General features: G+C 36.8%; 1 protein-coding gene across 5 annotated transcripts in view; it reads left to right on the top strand.

Annotated features, from left to right (window-relative positions):
* CNKSR2 (connector enhancer of kinase suppressor of Ras 2) overlaps positions 1-20924 on the top strand; it is a 334206-nt gene that overhangs the window by 101653 nt on the left and 211629 nt on the right. For all 5 annotated transcript variants that reach the window (XM_036747697.1, XM_036747696.1, XM_036747695.1 and 2 more), the window contains exon 4: positions 285-372. In XM_036747697.1, coding sequence (XP_036603592.1) covers positions 285-372 — 88 coding nt within the window. The remainder of the gene's footprint in view (positions 1-284; positions 373-20924) is intronic.

Here is a 20924-nt window from a genome sequence, read left to right as displayed (position 1 = left end):
CTTGAGGTGGGGAGACTAACCAGCAGACTACAGCAGCAATCCATTCATGAGGTACTTGGCACACAGCCAGTGCTCAGTAACTTTCTGTTTATTTTTTTTTAATTTAAACATCACTTTTACCAAGTTTAAGGAAACTATCTTTACCTCAAATTTATATTTTGCATCAAGTGTCTAAATGGTGTCTTTAACATACAAGGATATGCACTGACTGTACAGTATTAAGTATGTTTTGGAGTTGTTCAAGAGCTATTCCTACTCAAACCAATTTTCCTTTCCTTTTATAGATCTCCTTTTGCTGCTGTGACTGACTACTCTCTCACCAGGAATAGTGTCATCCAGCTCTGCCTGGAGCTGACAACAATTGTTCAGCAGGTATAAACCCATTACTTATTTCTCATTTGTTAGCTATGTTCTGGTCACTCATAATGGGATTAGTCCTTTATTCCAAGATTTACCATTAACTGATTTTTAAATTCTTCACTTGTGGAGGAGGTCTGTGGTAAATTATATTAGGTATTAACAAATTAAGCAAATGTTTCTCAGAAAGAACTGTGCACAGTTCTGTGTAAAGGGGGCTTAACTGTTTTTGAAATGCTAGAAGAGCCTACATAGGACCATAGATTTTGAACTGGAAGGAACTATTGAGGCAACTGAGTTCAATCACTTCATTTTCCTTGGATGAGGAAACTGAGACACACCACTAAGTAAGAATCCGAGGCTGGTTTTCCAGACTCCAAGTCCATCGCTCTACCCATTGGGTCACCTATAATAACATGATCCAGAGACATGATTCCTCTACGTTCCCCCAACCCAAAGAACTCATCATTATAACAAAATAGTGTAATCTTAGAATTTGCTGGACTTTAGACACTCTCTCTCTCTCTCTCTCTCTCTCTCTCTCTCTCTCTCTCTCATACACAACATAGCTAGCTAGATATAGATAGATAGATAGATAGATAGATAGATAGATAGATAGATAGATGTGCAGGCAAACCCTGCGATCTTATTGAATTGGCTGTTCCCAAAATCAGTGCGGATACCAGTCTGAACATGTTTTCTTGTCCTATTCCATTCTTTTCTTCACTTTTCCAAGATCCTCCAGAGACTGTACTGCAAATATTTTTAAGATCTTCCTTTAAATAGGGCTTCTTTATTTTATTGTCTTTTGCACTCTTTTGCAGCTTGGTAAAGTCTATAACCCCCATTTCAGAATAATGTTTTAAATACATACAATAAAATGCATGGGAATCCACAGGAAACCAATTCTATTGAAATATAGGTATCAAAATATTTTTTTAAAAAAGCAAGTTTATGGATTTCTTGTTAGGAACCCCTCTTCTAGATATGTTTTTGCATTTTGAGGTTTTCTCTCTTTTCTGCTTTGTGACCAACTCATCTCCTTTTCCAGTTCTACATTTCCTCAGTGTTGAAGTCACAAGTGTTAGTCACTACTTTAATTCCTCAGAGACTAGGGTATTCTGAAACTTGCAACCAACGAGTAGCACCAATGATTGTTTGTGTTGAAAATATGGGTCTTTGCACTATGGAGCAGCTTGGTATTATTAAAAAGCTATTTCCCAAATGCAAACCATCTGACTTTTTTATTCCCATTCAGTTCTAGGGCCAACTCATTTTCCATCTTCAGTACCTGTCCCAATACATGTCCCATAGCACTAACTCCAAACCAACTGCATGCCATAACATGGTCAGTACTCATTTTCCATCCATTCATTGTATATATGTAAAAACACACAACCACAGATACACAAAAACAAATTATATGTGTATGCATGTATATGCACACAAATATATTCATGCATACATATGCACACAAGAGTGAAGGAAAATATTCTTTTACTCTTTCATTCTAAAACCTCTAACTTCCCACAAAATATTCACGGATGCTAGATGAACCAGCAAATGGTGATAAGTTCAAACAAAGAACTGGAGCAACTTTAAGTGACTTCTAATTATTTCCTGAAGCTACACCACAAATGAATTATTTAGCACGACAGTTATTTGGGCATATGAACAGATGCGTGGGTATAAATACATGTAACCCTCAACAATGAGTGATTTTCTAGTTTTAAAGTAACTGTAAGCCCATTTTTCTGGAAACCAACTAAATCTTGCACCGCCCTCCCCTCTCATGTTGTTTGCCTCTTGCCAGTTCTACTTGGGTATGAGCCTTTCCAGTGAAAAGTAGAGAAGGTAAGATATGTGGGGGAGGAAGTTGAAACAGGTGACTAAAATTATTGAGTGATTATTGATGGATTCAATTTATCACATTTCATTAACTGCTTCTCTCCCTGAAAATAATTTTGATATTTTATTGTCAAGAATCTTTTCATAAAAAAACTATTTTTATATTATACATTTCAAAACTTTCTAATTCTTTTTGCTAGGCTTCTAAAACTTTTTGGCATCATTGCCTACAAAAACTGCATTTTCTATGTTTGATTAACATTATGGGAGCCAAACTTTTTAGTTTTGTATAATGAAACATATAAGATACTTATTAGAACTGTATTGTAGCAAGAGATGTCAATAGAGCCTTTCCACTGAGTCAGGTAGTACTTAAAGGAAGATGGAAGCATTTCCTAAGACTATGTCACCTTGCCTGGTGTCAGTGATTTCCCTCTCATCTCACTTTATTGGGCTATCAATCAATCAACCAAACATTTATTAAATACCTACTATATGCCAGGTACTCTGCTGAAAACACAAAAACAAAAGTGAGATAGTTCCTGCCCTCATGGAGTCTGATTTCTACTAGGGGAATACAATATGGTATCAAGGCTGATATAAATAATCTCATTATGATCATGGAAAATAACAAGACTACTACTACCCCTCCTAATATTAATAGGCACAGCAACTAGACTTGGGATTTCACTGCTTCAGGGAGCTGCTATACAAGGAACCTTCCTTCAGCAATATAGGTCAGCAGCTTCTCTGAAATTCAGTTTAGAGAGTTGTCTAGAGCACTGGGCAGTTATGTGACTTGCCCAGCCCATATGTGACAAAGACAGGATTTGAACCCAGGCAGGTTGGCCTTGCTCTGAGGCCAATTCTCTCTCCTACCCATTGGTCCCAATCCCATGATTCATAAGTCCGTTGAAGGTTTGTGCCGTTCGTCCTTTGTTCTCAAGAGGACAACATCATCAGAAAGACGATGCCATGACTCACAAGTGAAGTGCTTCTAAGTGAGGGAGGGCTGTGCAAAGTCAACAGCCTCACTTTCTCCTCTGGAGTCATATGGGTCAGGACAACTGAAGATGGCCCACGAGGCAGTTTGTGGTGGTGGTCCAAGGCGTACATGCTAAAAAACATCATTTGTAATGCCCCTTAAGCAGTAAATAATTGTCAAGAATATTGTACCATATAAAATTATCCTGTACTTGTTGTTGCTGTTGAAAGGAGGTCAGAGAACAAACAAACAAGTTTTAGGAGATGCTTCGCTATACCATGCTGCTACTTCAACATGTTAATTATAATAATTTAGATAACCTACAGGAGTAGGTAATGTAAATATAGCACTTTACTAAATGCTTTATACATATTAGCTCATTTGCTCCCCACAACAACACTGCGATATACAGATAAAGAAACAGTCTAAAAGAGGTTTAAGTGACTTGCTCAAGACTCACAGCTAGTAATAGAGGTAAGATTGGAACTCAGCTCTTCCTACAATAGCATAGACAAATAGAGACATACAATTAGAGAGAAAGAAACATATGTCAACAATTTGTCCTAGAGATACTGTGTTCTCTAGTACTACTGAACAAAAGAATTTCCTTCAGAATGATTTCCCGATAATCTCCATGTTGTCGAAGAGGATTGATTTAGCTCTAAGAATAGGATTAAGGCAGGTAGCAGAAATCTGAGCGAACTTCCTACAAACGGAAAGAGGTCGTTTCTGACTTTTTAAATGGAGAGATGTACACTCAGTATTTTGATTGGTAAAAAGCTCCGTTTCAGTCTATCCAGGTTGGTTTTGTGCCTATGCTTTTATTTTTCAGATGTTTGTTTTTTTTTTTAATTCTGAACTTAACAAACACCAAATAAAGTGATCATTTACATGTACACTGAAAAACAGGAGTGGCTTGTGGAACTGCAGATTTCTATTATATATAGCAGGCTTTTCTTTTGTGTATTAAGCTCAGCATGAATTTCCAAAGCTGCTCTGCTTATCTGTGATTCCTTCTGGCTTTCCTTCTGTTCTTCTCAGTTTTTATTTTTTGGAGACCTATCCACAGCTCTCCTTTCCTTCCTGCCCCCTTCCTCTGGAAAAAGAGGGGGGCAGGGAATGAAATATCAAGCAAAAGTCTTATTACAAGAAAAAATCAATTTCCAAATCCACAATGTCCAAAAATGTTTATTTTAGTCTGGATCTTGTGTGTCTAACCCTCACTGTCAGCAGCTAGGCAGCATGCTTCAACATCAGTCCTCTAGAATTGTGAATGGTTTGGTTACTACATTGGTCTGACTTATTAAGTCTTTCCAAATTATCATCCTTTGCATCGTTGTTGCTGTATAAGTCGTTCTTCTGGTTCTGCTCACTGGTTCACCAGAAATCTATGAAGAGCTCCATACAATTAGGTGAGCAAAGCACTTCTCCAGCTTTTTAGTCTCAGGATCACTTTACACTGTTAAATATTATTGAGAATCTCATTAAGCTTATTTTTACATGAGTTATATCTATCAATATTTACCAAATCAGAAATTGAAACTGATAAATGTTTGAAATATTTAATTAATTTTAAGATAACAATGAATAGTTCATTTAAAATTATTTAATTTTAAATTATATAGTATTTTAATTAATTAAAATAAATTTGAATGATGCATGTAAAATAATTTAAATTTAAATAAATTTGAATTTCATTTTAAAATTAAACTTATTTCAAATAATAATTTTTAAACTATTCAATAAAATTAAATATAAAATTCAATTAATTCATTTAAAATGCCAATCCATTAAAATATATAAACAACCTTAAAAACATAAACATCATATTTTATCAAAATAACTATTTTGCACAACAAAAAAAATCAGTGGGGAGAGTGGCATTATTTTATATGTTTTTGCAAATCTAATTCATGGTATAATAGGATATAGCTGGATTTTTACATCTGCTATTAGAATCAATCCATTGTGATTTTGGTTCAAGTATGCGAAGTATATGAAGAATCCAGCCTTACACAGATATGTAGTTGAAGAAGGGAGAAGCATTTTCATAGGCGAATAATGACTTTGTTGAGGCAGCCAGGTGGCTTAGTGGATCAAATGCTGAGCCTAGAATCAAGAAGATGTGAATTCAAATATAGCTTCACACACTAACCATGGGACTCTGGACAGGTCACTAAACCTTTATTTGCCTTAATCCACTGGAGAAAGAAATGACAGATCACTCCAATATCTTTATCAAAAATATCCCTTAAACAGTATGGTCCACGGGGTCACAGAGTCAAACACAACTGCATTGACTGAACAACAAAAGATATAGTATTATTAGGAAAATAGTCTTTACTTCAGAATCCTCCTACAAAAGTCTCCCCATGGGTCTACATGCCACACTTGGAGAACTATTTGTCTAGAAGATTGAAAATATTTAAACATTCTTACTTTAGAGATGGGGAAGATCTTATAGATCATCTAGCTCTTCTTCATTTGTTAGATGAAGTTCTAGACACATTTCAAAAATAGGAAATGGCAATATATTAAAAACCAATATTTACAAGATTCCTGAATTTAGCCCTTTTTAACTTTCCAGTTTTTTTAAATGAATTTTTTCATTATGCTTACTACATATATACATGCATATATAATGGAATAATTTTGAGTTATTTAAACTGTTTTTTTTTCAAAAAAAATAAACTGTTGTTTGTTTTTATTTTCATACCACCTCAATTTTCCTGTATCTGTTCCTGCCCCTTTTCCCCAAAAGTCACCCCATAAAACAAAGAATTTTTTTAAAAAGGAAAAAGAGAAAAAACAACCAGCTGATCCCATAAATTCACCAAAAAAATCTAAAAAACATATGCAGTATTCTATATCCATGGACCTCTTACCTCCGCAAAGAAGTGAATGGAGATATCATATCTTTTTTTTGGTATTTGAACCTTTCAAAGAATTGTAGTCAATAGACTTTTTCTTGGTAAGCACTATATTTTTGAGAGATTGATAGTCCCGTACATAACATATAAGCATGTGTGTATACGTATAATTTTTAAAAGGAGGTACTGTTAGTAACCTTTAATAGTTATTTATCAATGCCGATAAAATCTTTATATTAAGATTCTGTCGCAAGATTTTTAATTTTTAAATTTCTCTTAAGTAGGGTGCTTCATATGTTCAAACTTTTAAAATAGCTTTTAAATGTTTAATATAATCAAGCCTTAAGATAGTGAAGTATTATAAATTAAAAGCAGTAACTTAAAATCTAGCATTTGAAGAGTGTTTTAGATCCAACATTTACCATTGAAAAGCCTCTATTACTTTTAGTTCTGTAAACTACATACGTAGGTATGTACAGAATTTTACTCATGCCTATAATGATACAGGAAAAAGCAATTAATTTAACTCTTAAGCTTGGGGGAAAAAATCCTGCTTAACTGTGAATAGATGTACCTGATTCTTATTCTGTTTTTCCCAAACATCTGGAATTGGATGATGTTTCAGATGTATAGTTTGAGTATCTGAACTCTTCTGTGGCCAACAAGTAGTTGAGAATGTTGTCTTCACATGGTATCAATAATACGCTTTTAAAAAATCAGGGCCCTGGGCAATAAGAGGCTTTTCTTCTCCATAAAACCACTGCACATACCTAGGGGTCTGCTCGTAACAGAAAGGGAGAAACAAAGCCAATGTATTTTTAAAGGAATAAAACCACTCTCTTTTTTTGATGCTAAGTAATAACATTAGAATAGGAGAATACCAGATGTTACCAGTAGGACTTGGAGAATTAGAATGTAATTCTGAATATTGCACTGTGGGGGAAACAGTTCTGATATAATTTGTAGCAAATGTAAACTTATGTCATAGAGAGATTCATGAGAACACAGTTTGTATCAGATACTGTATCCATTTTGCTATTTTGGGCCCCCACCATCTGGAACTAACAAGCAGTTCAGTTTTTGTTTGTTTCCCACAGATATGGACACCTGCTATTGACAACCACTCCATACAGAACAAAGCACATTATATCCTTGCCCACGGAGGGTTATTTACACTCCCTTCAGGAACTCCTAACAGCTGCACTACTTGGCACAGCATTTTTCTTTAGGAACTCTTGAGTAGGACAGCAGCTGGTTTAGGTTTTGCCATATACATGCTAGGAAACGTTGTTTCATGTAGCGGGAAGATTGTTTTGTGGCCAAACATCAATCAGGCTTCGAGGCTCTTTGGCCCTAAACTAGAACCGTATGTTTCGGGGGTTTCCCCCTTCTCATGTTTGTTTTTTAAATAATACATTTTTGACCCTACAGAGGCACTGGCCAGAAAATGTCCAAACCACCTCCCCAACATAGTGTGTTCCCTAAAAAAAGTTATAACTACTTAAAAATGTGATTTCAGGGCAGACCATAGGATCAGAGATGCAGAGCTGGGAGACACCTGGGGCTATCTAGTCCAATCCTCTCTTTAAGAAAAAAATAGAGGGTAAGTATCCTACCAGGGTCACAGAGGTATTGAGTATCAGAGAGAGGATTTGAATCTTGATTCTCTGAATCCAGAGCCAGTGTTCTCTTCAGTATACCTTGCTGCCTTCCAAGGATCCTAAGGTCCAAGGAAGTTAAAGCATTCTACATCATTACAGGTCACAGGTAGTGAACTTTAAAGAAACGATTTTATCTTTTTTATCATGAATTAGGAAATCATCAAAAACACCATGAATTTCCACATGCAAAGGTTGGAAAAAGGGGATTGCTGATGCAACTGTAAAATTATTACATTCAGCTTGGTTTTTTTTAAAACATATTTTAACATGTCAAATTTAACTTGGTAGTATCAACATTGGCACCCTCTTCTGTATATGTTTTAAATATTTCATTGATCCTTTTTTTCTTTCTTTTCTTCATTTTTGCATTCTTATCACTACCTTCCCATTCTTTCCCCAAATTCCCCCTTTCATCTATCCCGCAAAGCCCTCCCTTGGAGCCAATGTTCTTTTTTTACTGTGCCACATTGTTTTTCCTTAGCGGCAGCATGACATTAGATAAAAGGCCAGCCTTGGAGTTAGGAAGACCTGAGTTCATTTTCTGCTGCTGACCCATACTGGCTATGTGACTATCCGAGAAGCAGAAACCAATAATAGTTTGAGAGGATGGCTAGTGGTCCTTTTTAGATGGAATTTAGAGTTCATGAAGGAGTGGTACTCATGAGAAAGTGTGTGTAAAAAGAGAGAAACAGAGACAGAGAAAGAGACAGAGAGAGAAGAGGGCAAGAAGAACTGTTTGATGATCTAGTAAAGGTGACTGAGGAGGTCAGACATGTAGGAAGAGAGCCAAAAGAGAGTGGTGTTCTGAAAACCAAAGTATTCTAAGAGGCAGAGGTAAGTAAGGAGTGTTAGAGACAGATGGTACAAAAGATGGGAGATGGGAGGTGGAGTGGCAGATGTAATAAACAGAAGGCCATTTTGGCTGGACCACAGATTGTGAAGGGGAATGATTTGTGATACAGCTAGAAAAGTAGATTGATCATGTCGAGATGGTCTTTAAATACCGAGCTGAGGAGTTTGTAATCTGTCCCAGAGGTAATAGGTGGTCACTAGAGTTTACTGAGTAGGAGAATGACATAGAATCTGCTTCAGGCAGGAAAATTTAAAAATCATTGTTGAAGGTGGATGAGAGTGGGAAAAGAGAGTCAGGGAGAAAAACTAGGAAGCTATTACAATAGAAAGTGTCAGGGCACCTAGGTGGTGCACTGAGTACAGGAGTCAGGAGGACCTGAGTTCAAATCTAGCCTCAGACACTAGAAACACTTACTAGCTGTGTGGCCTTGGGCAAGTCACTTAACCCCAATTGCCCTGCCTTCCCCCCTCCAAAAAAAAGTGTCTCAGAGAAAGGTTAACAATATCTAAAATTACTGAGAGATAAAACAAGAATGATGTCTGAGGAAACACCATTGAATTCTCTCATTATTAGCCATCTTTAAGAGATTTTTAGATAATGGTAGTTTCATAGCTAATTTTGAAAACTGTTGATCTTCTTTGTTCTCTTATTTGCTGTGGATATTAAATACTTCCGGAAAATGATTTCTTCCAAGCTTGGTGCAAAGGCCTATAATATGTGCTGCCAATGAGGCCAAGGCTGGCAGATTTCTCAAGCTTTGGAGTTCTGAGCTACAGTAGAGCTAAAGTGATCAGATGTCTACACTTAGTCTAGAATCAATGTACTGAACTTCCAGGAGTAGGAGGCTACCAGGCTACCTAAAAAGAGAGGCAAAATAGTCCATGATAGAAACAAAGTCAAAATTTCCATGCTGGTCAGCAGTGGGAGCAGGCCTAACAGTAGCCATTCTACTTCCAGTTTGGGCAAGACAGGGAAAATCAGCGTCAGAAGAAGGAAGGAAGGAGAGACAAGAGAAGAGGAGAGGGGAGGGGAGGGGGAGAGGGGAAGAGAAGTGAAGTGAAGTGAAGTGAAGTGAAGTGAAGTGAGGAGAGGAGAGGAGAGCAGAGGAGAGGAGAGGAGAGGAGAGGAGAGGAGAGGAGAGGAGAGGAGAGGAGAGAAGAAAAGCTTATCTGCCTTCTCTCAGGACACAGAGCATTGTTTGCTCACTCCTCCCTCTTGCAGTCAATTTCGAAGGATAAGACATGCTGCCTATGATACTATGGTTTCCAGGCACTTGAATCCATTCCTGAATGATATCTACTACTGCTGCTTGTGCTTCATTTCCAAAGCACGCTATGCCCCCATCCCCCATAAACCATTTAATATCCATTGTCCCTCTTCTTCCAGTCATTCTGTCCCTCTATATGACGTGGAAATCATTTTGCACCAATTTCCTTTCATCAAACATTTTCACCTAACTCACCTACTGACTTAGCCTCATGAATTTGCAGAACTCTAGCCCACCCCGTGACGGGGCATTCTGCTCTCGGTTTTCTGAAGTAGACGTTGGGAATAAATGTTCTGCCAATTAACTGACTGATTTGTTGATTCATCTCTCACTTTTTTGATACTCTGCAGGAAATGAGTCATCCAGGAGAGAAGTGACCCATATTCCCTGCTATTTATAAGCCATCTTAACTTGCATAGCCTTGATTTTTTTTGAAGTTTAGAACAATGATTTCATCTGGATATGGAACTCTCAGTGTGGAAAAACCCCTCCACAGAGAAGTAATTCATCTGCTACCTTATTTTTAGAGACTTGCGCATGGCACTGAAAGATGAGGTGATTCACCCCCCACGCAGGGTTAGTAAATGTCAGAGGCAGAAGTGCACGTCTTCCTGACACCAAGTTCAGCCATCATTTCACTCTCTTTTACTGTCTCTCATATACCTGGTAACTATAACTAGATATGTTTTAGTCAGCTAGGTGGCTCAGTGGATAAACTGTTACACCTGCAATCAGGAAGAAATGATCAAGAATTGTCCTGCCTTTCTATTTGCACCCCTAGCATGTATTTAGCACAATTCTCAGAACATAAGTACTTAATAAATGTTTCTATGAAACTGATCAACATGTCTGTGCATCCGCATTGGATGCTTTAGACTATTCTCCCTTGTCTTTTTCATCAGAACATGGACAAAATAATCTCGCACATTCTATCTTCCTGAGGTAGACCGATGCTCTCTCTTGGGGAGCATTCTGATTACACCATTTTCTCAGAAGCTTTATGCTGGTTTTTTGTTATTTCTTGTATCAAATTGTTTAATTTAAAAACAGGACTTAATGCCTTCTGGTAGAAGTTTTGGGGTTTTGTTTTTGTTTTTACCTAGTCAGTTTCTTTGTCTTGGATCCCTGGGCCTGATTGTTGAGCTTTTCTATCTGTGGCTTGGACTCAGACCCACTTGGCTTCTTCCCAGCCATCTTTATGTCATACCATGCTCCTAATTTCCCCCTTCCAAACCTACATTTCTACTTTAGTTCTGAAAACAGTTATGAGATCAGTACTTTCAAAATAATCCTCCCTGCACTGCTCTTCTATATGTATTATCTCTCTATATTAGAACATAAACTCCTTGAGGACACAAACTATGTAGTTGCTTCTATTTGTACATTGTCTAGGACATAGTCAATACTTAATAAGTGCTTAATAAACCACAATCCATTAATTTTTTCTTCCTTAATCAAGAAAACTGGAACTTGTTGCTTGTACATGTGTAAGAAAAAATGTGTGGTGAGCTATGAAATAAATGAAAAACTCAGCCCCGTTCAGGTAATAACTACTGAAGTCTGGGGCAGAAAAACAGATACTAGCTACTCTCATGAAAATGGCTTTTTCCTGTTGGTATTTATTAGTTGAAAATGTTTTCAGAACGAGAAGTATGAAAAACATTTCAAGATACTATTTCCTCCAGGAAGAACTGAATCTAAATTATCACATATTTGTCTTATATTTTTTTCTTTTGATATGATTTTTTTAATGAAAGTCTTATGATTAGATAAATGTTATGATTTGGGAATATAAATTATAGCCCTGATAATTTCATATTTACGCTATCTAACTTACCAAGAAAAGGAATGAACAATGTTTACACTAAATCCCATTTATGTTTTCAAAGTTAATTAACCTTTTATTATTAAAAGTGAAGATATTCACGTTAAAATAAACACATAGTTTTTCATTGAGAGGACCTACTCCCAAATTATTTTTTTTATTTGAGCCATTTCTGAATGACCACCAAGACAGACAAGTTTTGCATGTAAGATAATATTTTAACTATCTAAGGGCCAACATAGCATAGTGAAGAGAATATCACCACCAGAAAGTTAGCCCTAAGGTGATTATCCTTCCAGCCACATGCAGTATCTTTTAAAGCATGGCTGGCTTGTAAAGAGATATCCCTGAAAAAAGTTCTTATGCTGATGAAAGCAGATCCTTAAAGGCAGTAATGATGATTTAGTACCTTCTTACAGCACACATTTGTAAAGAACTATACACTATAGTTTGCTGTGGAAACCCTTGCTTACCACCCTTGAAATGTGCAAAGGGTCAATGTTTTCATTTTACTGATAAAGAAATTGAGTCACTGAGAGCTTGATTCTTGAGGGTTCTTCATCTTCACGTCTGTGGCAGAGAGAACCGAATATTGGAAGAAAGTTCTGTACAGATAAGTGCTTCTCCCTTTTGCCTTCTAATTCTGTTCCATATAACTCAACAAACACTTATTAAGAGTTCCCCATATCTAAGGTACAATGAAACAAAAATTAGTTCAAATTCCTTGCATTCATGGCCAACCAGAAACTGATTCTCATCGTCCTTCCCAGGCTAATCTAACCACGTTTCACTTCATTTAGTCCGCTTTTCAGCCGAACTAGACCACTCACTATCCCCTAGAGAGGATCATAGAACACAAAACTTGCAAGTAGATTGAATGATTATCCAGTCCAGCTCTCCTGAATAGATAGATCTTTCCCCCCCACCCCATAAGTCGTCATTCAGCCTCTACTTGAACTCTTAAATTGATGGTTGACTTTCCTAGGCAATTATTCTATTTTTAGTTATCTTACAATTAGTTAGGAAGTTGCTTCTTATAATGAACTGAAATCTATCTCCTTGTAGCATCTTTTCTTTGGTCCTGGTTCTTACTGCTGGAAATAAGAAGTCTAAATTGTCTTCTGCACAGTAGCCCTATCCCCTCTTCTTGACCTCCATGCTTTTATAACCATGCCATTCTCTAGAACTGGAATGTCCTCAGTGTGCCTGTAGGCACTTTAGAAATACTAATCATTTCTGAAGACCCAACCAAGATATTACTATATGAAACTCCTCTATACCTTCCAGCCAAAAGTTATCTCTCCCTCCACCGAATTCTCATAGACTTTGCATGTCACTTATGCACATACCAGTTTCAATTTTTATTGTAGTAGTTTGTGTCTATACTATACAGGTCTTATCATCACAAAAGCCTCTAAGTTCCTGAAGGCAGGTGTTGTTTTTTCTTTATCTTAGTACCTCCCCAGTACATAATACAGTGTCAAGCACTTCCACAATAAATTTGTTTTCCCAATAATTGCTGACAAGGAATATACTTACATTGCCTTGTAGATCAATTTTTTTCAAGTTAATTAAGGAAAAGGTTGGTATTTAAAATGATTTAGCACATAGATTGAGTCAAGAAGTCTTCATGAGAAACAAAATGTTCTAGATTAGATTGAATTTTCAATGATATTGGAAACACACCACACAAATAAATACCAAATTTACTTTAATTAAATTTCTTAGATTATAAGCAGTTGAACTGTGTCATTTGATATCCTAATTCAAGTATCAGATAACTTATAGATAGCACCCACTGCCGTCACTGGGAATTGTATGGGAATGTCTGAGGGCAGAAATTATGCTTAAGTTGCCAGTAAATGAGGCCAATTTATATAAGCAAGGTGTAGATTTCTTTTTTTAAAACAATCTAGGGCATGCATTCATTACCAGGCTTTCAAGAAATCTCATCTGAACGTTTATGATGATGGCAATGCTTCAAAATCTGTTCTGTTTCAAATTATGTTTCACTCAAATTTAATTATTTTTATTCCCTTTGCAACAAGGTAAAGTGGTCAATATCTAAAAATACACCATCATGAATGGCTTTTCTTTTCCTTTGCAAATAGTGGGTGGCAGCATAAGACAGCTGAAAGTGTCATAAGACACCTTAAAGAGAATTTGGTTTCAGTTTTGATGTGAGTGGATAGTGTTTGTAGATTCCTCAGAAAAATTGCAGTATTTCTTCTAATCCTTGCCCCTATCCCCCAAAAAAGTCCTTTGGGAGACATTTTAATTATGGGTTAAGAAAAAAATCTTAACTGAGAGATTCTTTCTTGAAAACTGAAGTCTCATTTAAAGCACTGTCAGCAGGGAAAGCAAGGAAGAGAGATTTATGCCCACACATTTCTTGTCAGTGTTGAAATAATCATCCTGATGATTTCCAGAAGAGTGTATCAGCTCATCCTCAAATTATTCTCTCTGAGCCATTTTTACACTCTCCATCTTAAATGCAAAAAGGGAGACTCAAAATGTGACCAGATAACAAATGAGTACAAAACAGTGTGTGCTTACAGAAAGAGGATGTGAGAAATAAAGAGGGAGCCTGAACAGAGGGAAGACAGAAGGAGGCAAAGAGGATCTTGCTTTCAAATAATGGCCTTATCAAGATGATGACTTCTCTTTGCACTCAATTAGTTCTGAATTGGTTTTCTTCGGGAGAATTACCTTCCAAAGTTGGCATAACCCAGCAAAACCTATAACAAATCTGTGAAACTTCTGATAGCTCATGAAAAGGTTAAATGAAGTTTTAAATTATCAAATTATTCTCCACGATATAAATTATTTCTCCAAATTCAACTAAAATAGTACCCTCCAAATTTTGCTTATACTGAACTTCTTCCTTCTAACTCTGCTCACCCTAAAAACACTTTTCTGGTTGCAGTCTTTGATAGTCAGAACAAAGTCTGGAACACTAATTTTTACACAACCAGCTGGGATTTGTTCACAAAGTCTTTAAATATCTTCATACTAGTTGTTTTTGCAAAAAAACCCATTAGATTGCTTTTAAGAAGGAAGAGAATTTTGGTAAAATACTTATTCCTCAGCAAGAACAGATAAAATTTAATTCTACAAGCATTTACTAAGTGCCTACTACAATGTGCAGGACATTGTTGCAGGCCCTTGAGATCAGACCAAAAAGAAACAGGCCCCAGCCTTCAAGAAGCTGATACTCTACTGGAATATAAACTGTTCTTTTCATTTCTACCTATAAGCCTTTCACAAAATAGCGATCAATTAAAAGCAAATTGTTGAGAGCCAACTTCTTTACTCAGAGACATGTTAGCTGCTCCATATACAGAGAAGCAAGCATAAAACCCAGTCCCTATCTTACCCTTATAACTTTGTAACACAGAGTGTGAACCCTGTGTACAGTTTTTCCAGTAGACTTAGAACTAGCACTAACTTGAATTTTACATATGCTTTTTAAAATTATATTTTTCCTACTACCACCTCCCTCCCAACTGAAGGAAATGGAGAACCCCCTAAATATAAATTTATATTCAAGCAAAGCAAAGTCTTGAATTGGCCATGTCCAAATATATATGTGCATATGTGTACGTATGTGTAGGTGTGTATTTATATAGATACATATATATGTAAAAGACTCAGTATACACTGAAACATATATACATATACTTGTATATGTATATATGTTTATGGGTTGTGTATATGGTTTATTTATGTATATATAGCATTTGTGTAGGCATATATATATGTATATATATATATATATATATATATATATATGTATATGTGTGCATGTTTGAGTCTGCACTCTATTCCTTTAGCTATCAGGAAGTGAATACCATGTTTCATCATGAATCCTCTACATTCACCTCACTGATTAGAGTTCTAAAGTCTCTCTAAGTGAGTGGTCTTTGCAATGTTGTTGTCATTATGTACATTGTTTTTCCTGGTTCTTCTCTCTTTATCCTGCATCAGTTCATACAAGTCTTCCCAAGTTTCTCTGAAGCTATTCCTTTCATAATTTCTTATATTGTAATAGTATTCTGTCAAATTTATGTATCCTAACTTATTTAGCCATTCTATTGATGGGCAACCCTTCCTGTTTCCAAGTCTTTGCCGCTTCAAAAGGTGCTGTTATGAATATTTTTGTACATCCTTAGAGTCTGTTTTATTTAGGACTAATAACTCCATTAATCTACAACACTCCTTGTCAGCCTTTCTTCTCTCCTTTTCCACATTTCCCTATTGACTAAAATGTATCTATGTACCTAACTCTCTCTCTCTCTCTCTCTCTCTCTCTCTCTCTCTCTCTCTCTCTCTCTGTGTGTGTGTGTGTGTGTGTGTGTGTGTGTGTGTGTGTTTTGTGTATTTTCCCTCCTTTGGCCAATCCTGATGAGAGCAAGGTTCATACTTACTCCCTCCACCCCTTCATACCTTGAATGTGTTAGATAATATTCCCCATTCTTCTCCCATTCTCCATGCCCACTTTATTCCTTTTCCCCTAATTTTTATTCTTCCTTTAAGATAATCAAAATATAGCAGAACCACTTCCAAACCCTCCATCTAATTAGACTGTCTCTGTGATAAGGGGTTCTGAGGGAATAAATGTAGCATCTCCTCATATTAGAATATAAAGTTTGTCCTTGTTTAGTCTTTTATGAAGCTTCACTCATGTTTACCTTCTTTATGCCTCTTTTGACTCATATGTTTGCACTTCAAACATAAAATTTCTATGCAGTTCTTTTCTTTCATCAGGAATTCTTGCAAGTCTTCTATTTTATTAAAGTTCTATTATTCCCCTGTAGGATTATATTCAATTGGGGGAGGGAGGGAAGTTATTCTTGGTTGTAAGCCTATATTCTTGCCTTCAGGACTATTATAAGCTTGTTCTTTCTTTTAATTGTGGCTGCTAAAAGAAAAAGTGTGATCCTGACCATGACTACACTTTGAAAAATTTTTGAATTCATTCTTCCTAGCTGTTTAAAGTATTTTTTTTCTTTGACCTGAAAACTGATTTGGGCAATAACATTCCTGGGAGATTTCATTTTTGGATTTCTTTCAGGAGATAACCAATGGATTCTGTTTCTATTTTGCCCTGTGGTTCTAAGACATATGGGGATTTTTCTTTTATAATTTCTTGAAATATGACATCTAAGTTCTTTTTGATGGACAGGTAGTCCAGTGATTCTTAAGTTAACTTCCTTCAATCTGTTTTCTAGGTCTTTTGGTTTTACTTTGAGACACCTTACATTTTTTTTATTTTTTAAGCCTTTTGACTTTGTTTTAATATTTCTTGTTGTCCTATGGAGTCATTGGTTCACTCTAGTTCATTCTAATTTTCAGAAATTTTGTTCTTTGCAAAAAGTTTTGAATGTTTAATGTCATGTTCTGAATTCTCTTTCCAATATCATTCCATAGCTCTCATTGCTTTTCCATTTTCCTCTAGCTCTCTCCATTTTGTCAACAATTCTAGCTGAACTTGTGCCTAAGCTATGTTTTTCTTTGACTTTGTAGGTGTTTTGGAATCATTCTCTTCTTCTGGGTTGGTCTTGAGACCATTTAGAGTGAGATTGTGTGTGTATGTATGTATGTATGTGTGTGTGTGTGTGTGTTCATTCTTCCAGTCTACTTCCTGAATTCAGACTTTGTGTGAATGCCAAGCTCTGTACACACCTGGAGGGAGTGTTGAGGCTGGTCCTGTTGATGCTTTCTTGAGGTATTTGATGTTAAATTATTCCAGAATCTCAGAGACTGCTCAAACTGGGGAGCTGTAAGCTATCAGTGTTCCTGAAGTTGTCTGATCCAAGGCAAAATCTGATTTCTGCCCTCCTGGCCTGCTTCTTCAAGTTCCTGACCTTGGTATAGTCCTGAGTTGCATGTCTGTGGGCTTGCCCCATTTGGAATTTCAGTAGATTGCTGCTAGTATCTGTTACTATCAGCCAATCAGAAATCTCTACTGGTACAGAATGAAGAGCCTTAGGCTCCCCATTGGTCTGAGATTGCTTCTTGATTATCCCACTGCAGAGTTCAGACTGCTCTGGAAGTTGGAGGTGGGATTCACCCAACCCACACCCCCAGCTTCCCATCCTGGAAGCAATTCCTGAACTTACTTCTTGCTTACTGTTCTCTACACATCCTAGAGTCTGAGACTGCTCTTCACCCTCAAAGATATCTCCTAGGTACAGATCCCCTCTTCATTCAGTCCTAAATCTGTGGCCTTGAACTGGGTATTGAGCAAGAGAGCTGCCAGTTTGCACTTATACCTGGGCCTTGCAAAAACTTATGCCCCTCCATGATGGATTTGTGACATCTCCATGCCCTAATGCATAGTCCCTCAGTCTCCTAGAATGCTTCACACAGCTATTTCCAGCTACATAGACCCTATCCCAGGTGTACACAAATCTCTCTATCTTCCTATACTGACTTGGACTAGAAAAAAAGACTCACTCACTTTTTTTCTTGGACTTGCCAATCAAGATTCTGTCTAGTATGCTTTCCAGATCTGTTTGTAGGAGTTGAGGCAGGGGAGGTTGGACCTTACTTGTACTTCTTGCTAGTCAACAATTTTGGTTCCACCTGATGGATAGTCCCCTTTTTGAAATTTTTATCTTTTAAGTTTTTTCCAATTAAATGTAAAAATTTTTTTAATTTTTTTTTAAATTTTGAGTTCCAAATTCTCTCCCTCCCTGTCCCCCTATTGAGAAAGCAATTAATTTGATATAGGTTGTACATGTGCAGTCATGCAAACATATTTCCATGTTAGTCCTGTTAAAGAAAACGAAAACAGGAAAAAGTTTTTTTCTTTTAAAAGGATGCTTTGATCTACATTCATGCTCCATCTGCTCTTTCTCTGGAGGTGAATAGCATTTTTTCTTAGTCCTTCAGAACTGCCTTGGATCATTGTATTGCTAAGAATTGCTAAGTTATTTGGAGTTGACCATTGTAAAACATTGCTGTTACTGTATGCAATGTTCTGCTTCTGCTCACTCCATTTTGCATCAATTCATGTAAATCTTCCAAGGTTTTTCTGAAAGCATCTGCTCATAATTCTGGTGGATAGTTTTAACGTTCTATTCTGACAGAGCTTTTTGCTTCCTCTATGTTACATACTTTACACGTATCCCTCTTATTAGCTGTCTTCTCCCTTCAGAACGTAAACTTCTTGAGGGTTAGGACTGTCTTGTTTGTTTGTACTTATATTCCCAGCACTTAGCATAGTACTTGCTTTACTTACTAGGTGAAGTAAAGTAAAGCAGCTAGATAGTGCACTAGGATTGAGTGCTGGGCCTGAAGCCAGGAAGACCACAGTTCAAATCCAGCTTCAGATGCTTACTAGCTGTGTGACCCTTGGCAAGTCACTTAACCCTGTTTGCCTCAGTTTCCTCACATATAAAATGAACTGGCAAAGGAAATGGCAAACCACTCCAGTATCTTTACCCAGAAAACTCCAGAAGTGGTCGTGAAGAGTTGGGCACAAATAAACAACTACAATATTGGAAATATTAACATTATATCTGTGCCCTTTCCAGACCATTTTCTTATGGATAAGTGTGGCAGATCTTATGAGGCAGTAACATTATACTTTGTATTATGTTAAACTTTTGGTGGTGGCTCCACTTAGGAATGTTTAAGCTCAGAAAGGATACTTTTAAAAAGATGTCCTCCCTAAGTAAAACCTGGAGAAGGTTTAGTAATGAGAAGTTCCTTTTTCAATATAAAGGTGATAACCTGGAGGAGAAATAGGCTCCAGGAGAGTCCCTCTCCTCCAAACAAGTTTTTAGGGGGTGATATTTACAGGAAATTAGGGTTAGAGAGTCTTTAACACCCTGATAATGATAATGGTCAATAGCTAGCTCCACCAAACTGCTGCTTCTACAGCCCTCTCTCTTCCCCTTTTTAGAGACTCACGGTATGAGCAGCCTTGTAGTTGAAGAGCTGGCTTTGCATTTTTTTTTTAAATTGTCACACTTTTAGACTATATTTGTTTGGTAGCGCCTCATTAATACCCATTTAAAAGTCAAATTTGAAAGAGTTGGGAGCCACTTCACAGCAACTTGTTGAGGTAGATAAGATGGCTGATTATGGCCACATTCTATCTAATAAGAAAGGTAAGGCAGGTTGTGTGGTGGAAAGAACAATAGATTAGGAGTTAGGAGACCTAGGTGTGTGGTCCAGCTTTGTTCTAACTAGTTTATGACTTTTGCAAGGCCTCTGAATCTCAACTCTCTGTAAAATTAAGATGTTCATGTAGGACGTGGCTTTGGTTATTTGGTAATTTGAGGAAGCCAATAAATCCCTTCTCAGAATAATGATATTGAATGTATAAAGTAAAATATATAGGTTTACAAAGGAAAATATATTGAAATGTGGTTACCAATTTTTTTTTTAAATTCACAAGCCCCTGCTTTAAAGCTCCTGATAGATTACAATGGCTCCCAGAGGCAGCTAAGTGTTACAATGGGTAAAACTCCAGACCTAGAGTCAGGAAGACATTAGTTCAAATCCAATTCCAGAAAATTACTAGATGTTCAACCCTAGACTAGTTACTAACCCCTGTCCACCTCAGCTTCTTCAACTCTAAAATGGGCATAGTAAGTAATAACATTGACCTCCCAGGGTGCCATGAGGATCAAATGAGGTAATCTTTGGAAAGGGCTCCTTCTTGTTCTTGAGTCGTTTTTCATTCTTGTCCTTCATGACCCCATTTAGGGTTTTCTTGGCAATGATAATGAAATGGTTTGCCATTTTCTTCTGCAGCTCATTTTACAGATGACAAACTGAGACAAACAGGGTTAAGTGACTTGCTCAGGGTCACATAGCTAGTTAGTTGTCTACATCCAAATTTGAACTCAGGCCCTCCCAACTCCAGGACCAGTGCTCTAACCACTGTAACACCTAGCTGCCCACTGTTCCTAACACGTGCCAAACAGATAATAGGAACTTAATAAATGCTTATTTCTTCTTTCCACTTTAAGATTCAGAAAATACTTTAAATATATTGACCCATTTGATCACAACAACCCTGTACAATTGAGGAAAGTATCATTCCCACTTTATAGATGATGAAACTTAGTTCAGAAATGATAAATGACTTACCCAGGGTTACACATCAAGTATGTAAGAAGTCAGGGGGTTTAAATTTAAGATTTTCTGACTCAGAGAAGCCCAACATTCTGTCTATTGTACCCCACTACCACTCACTTGACCTTGAAGATCCATTTTAACTTTAACAATTTATGAATAAAA

The sequence above is a fragment of the Trichosurus vulpecula genome, chromosome 2, assembly GCF_011100635.1.
Source record: "Trichosurus vulpecula isolate mTriVul1 chromosome 2, mTriVul1.pri, whole genome shotgun sequence".
Taxonomy (NCBI): Eukaryota; Metazoa; Chordata; class Mammalia; order Diprotodontia; family Phalangeridae; genus Trichosurus; species Trichosurus vulpecula.
The sequence above is the reverse complement of the archived record's forward strand: the minus strand, read 5'-3'. Positions and strand labels throughout refer to the sequence as shown.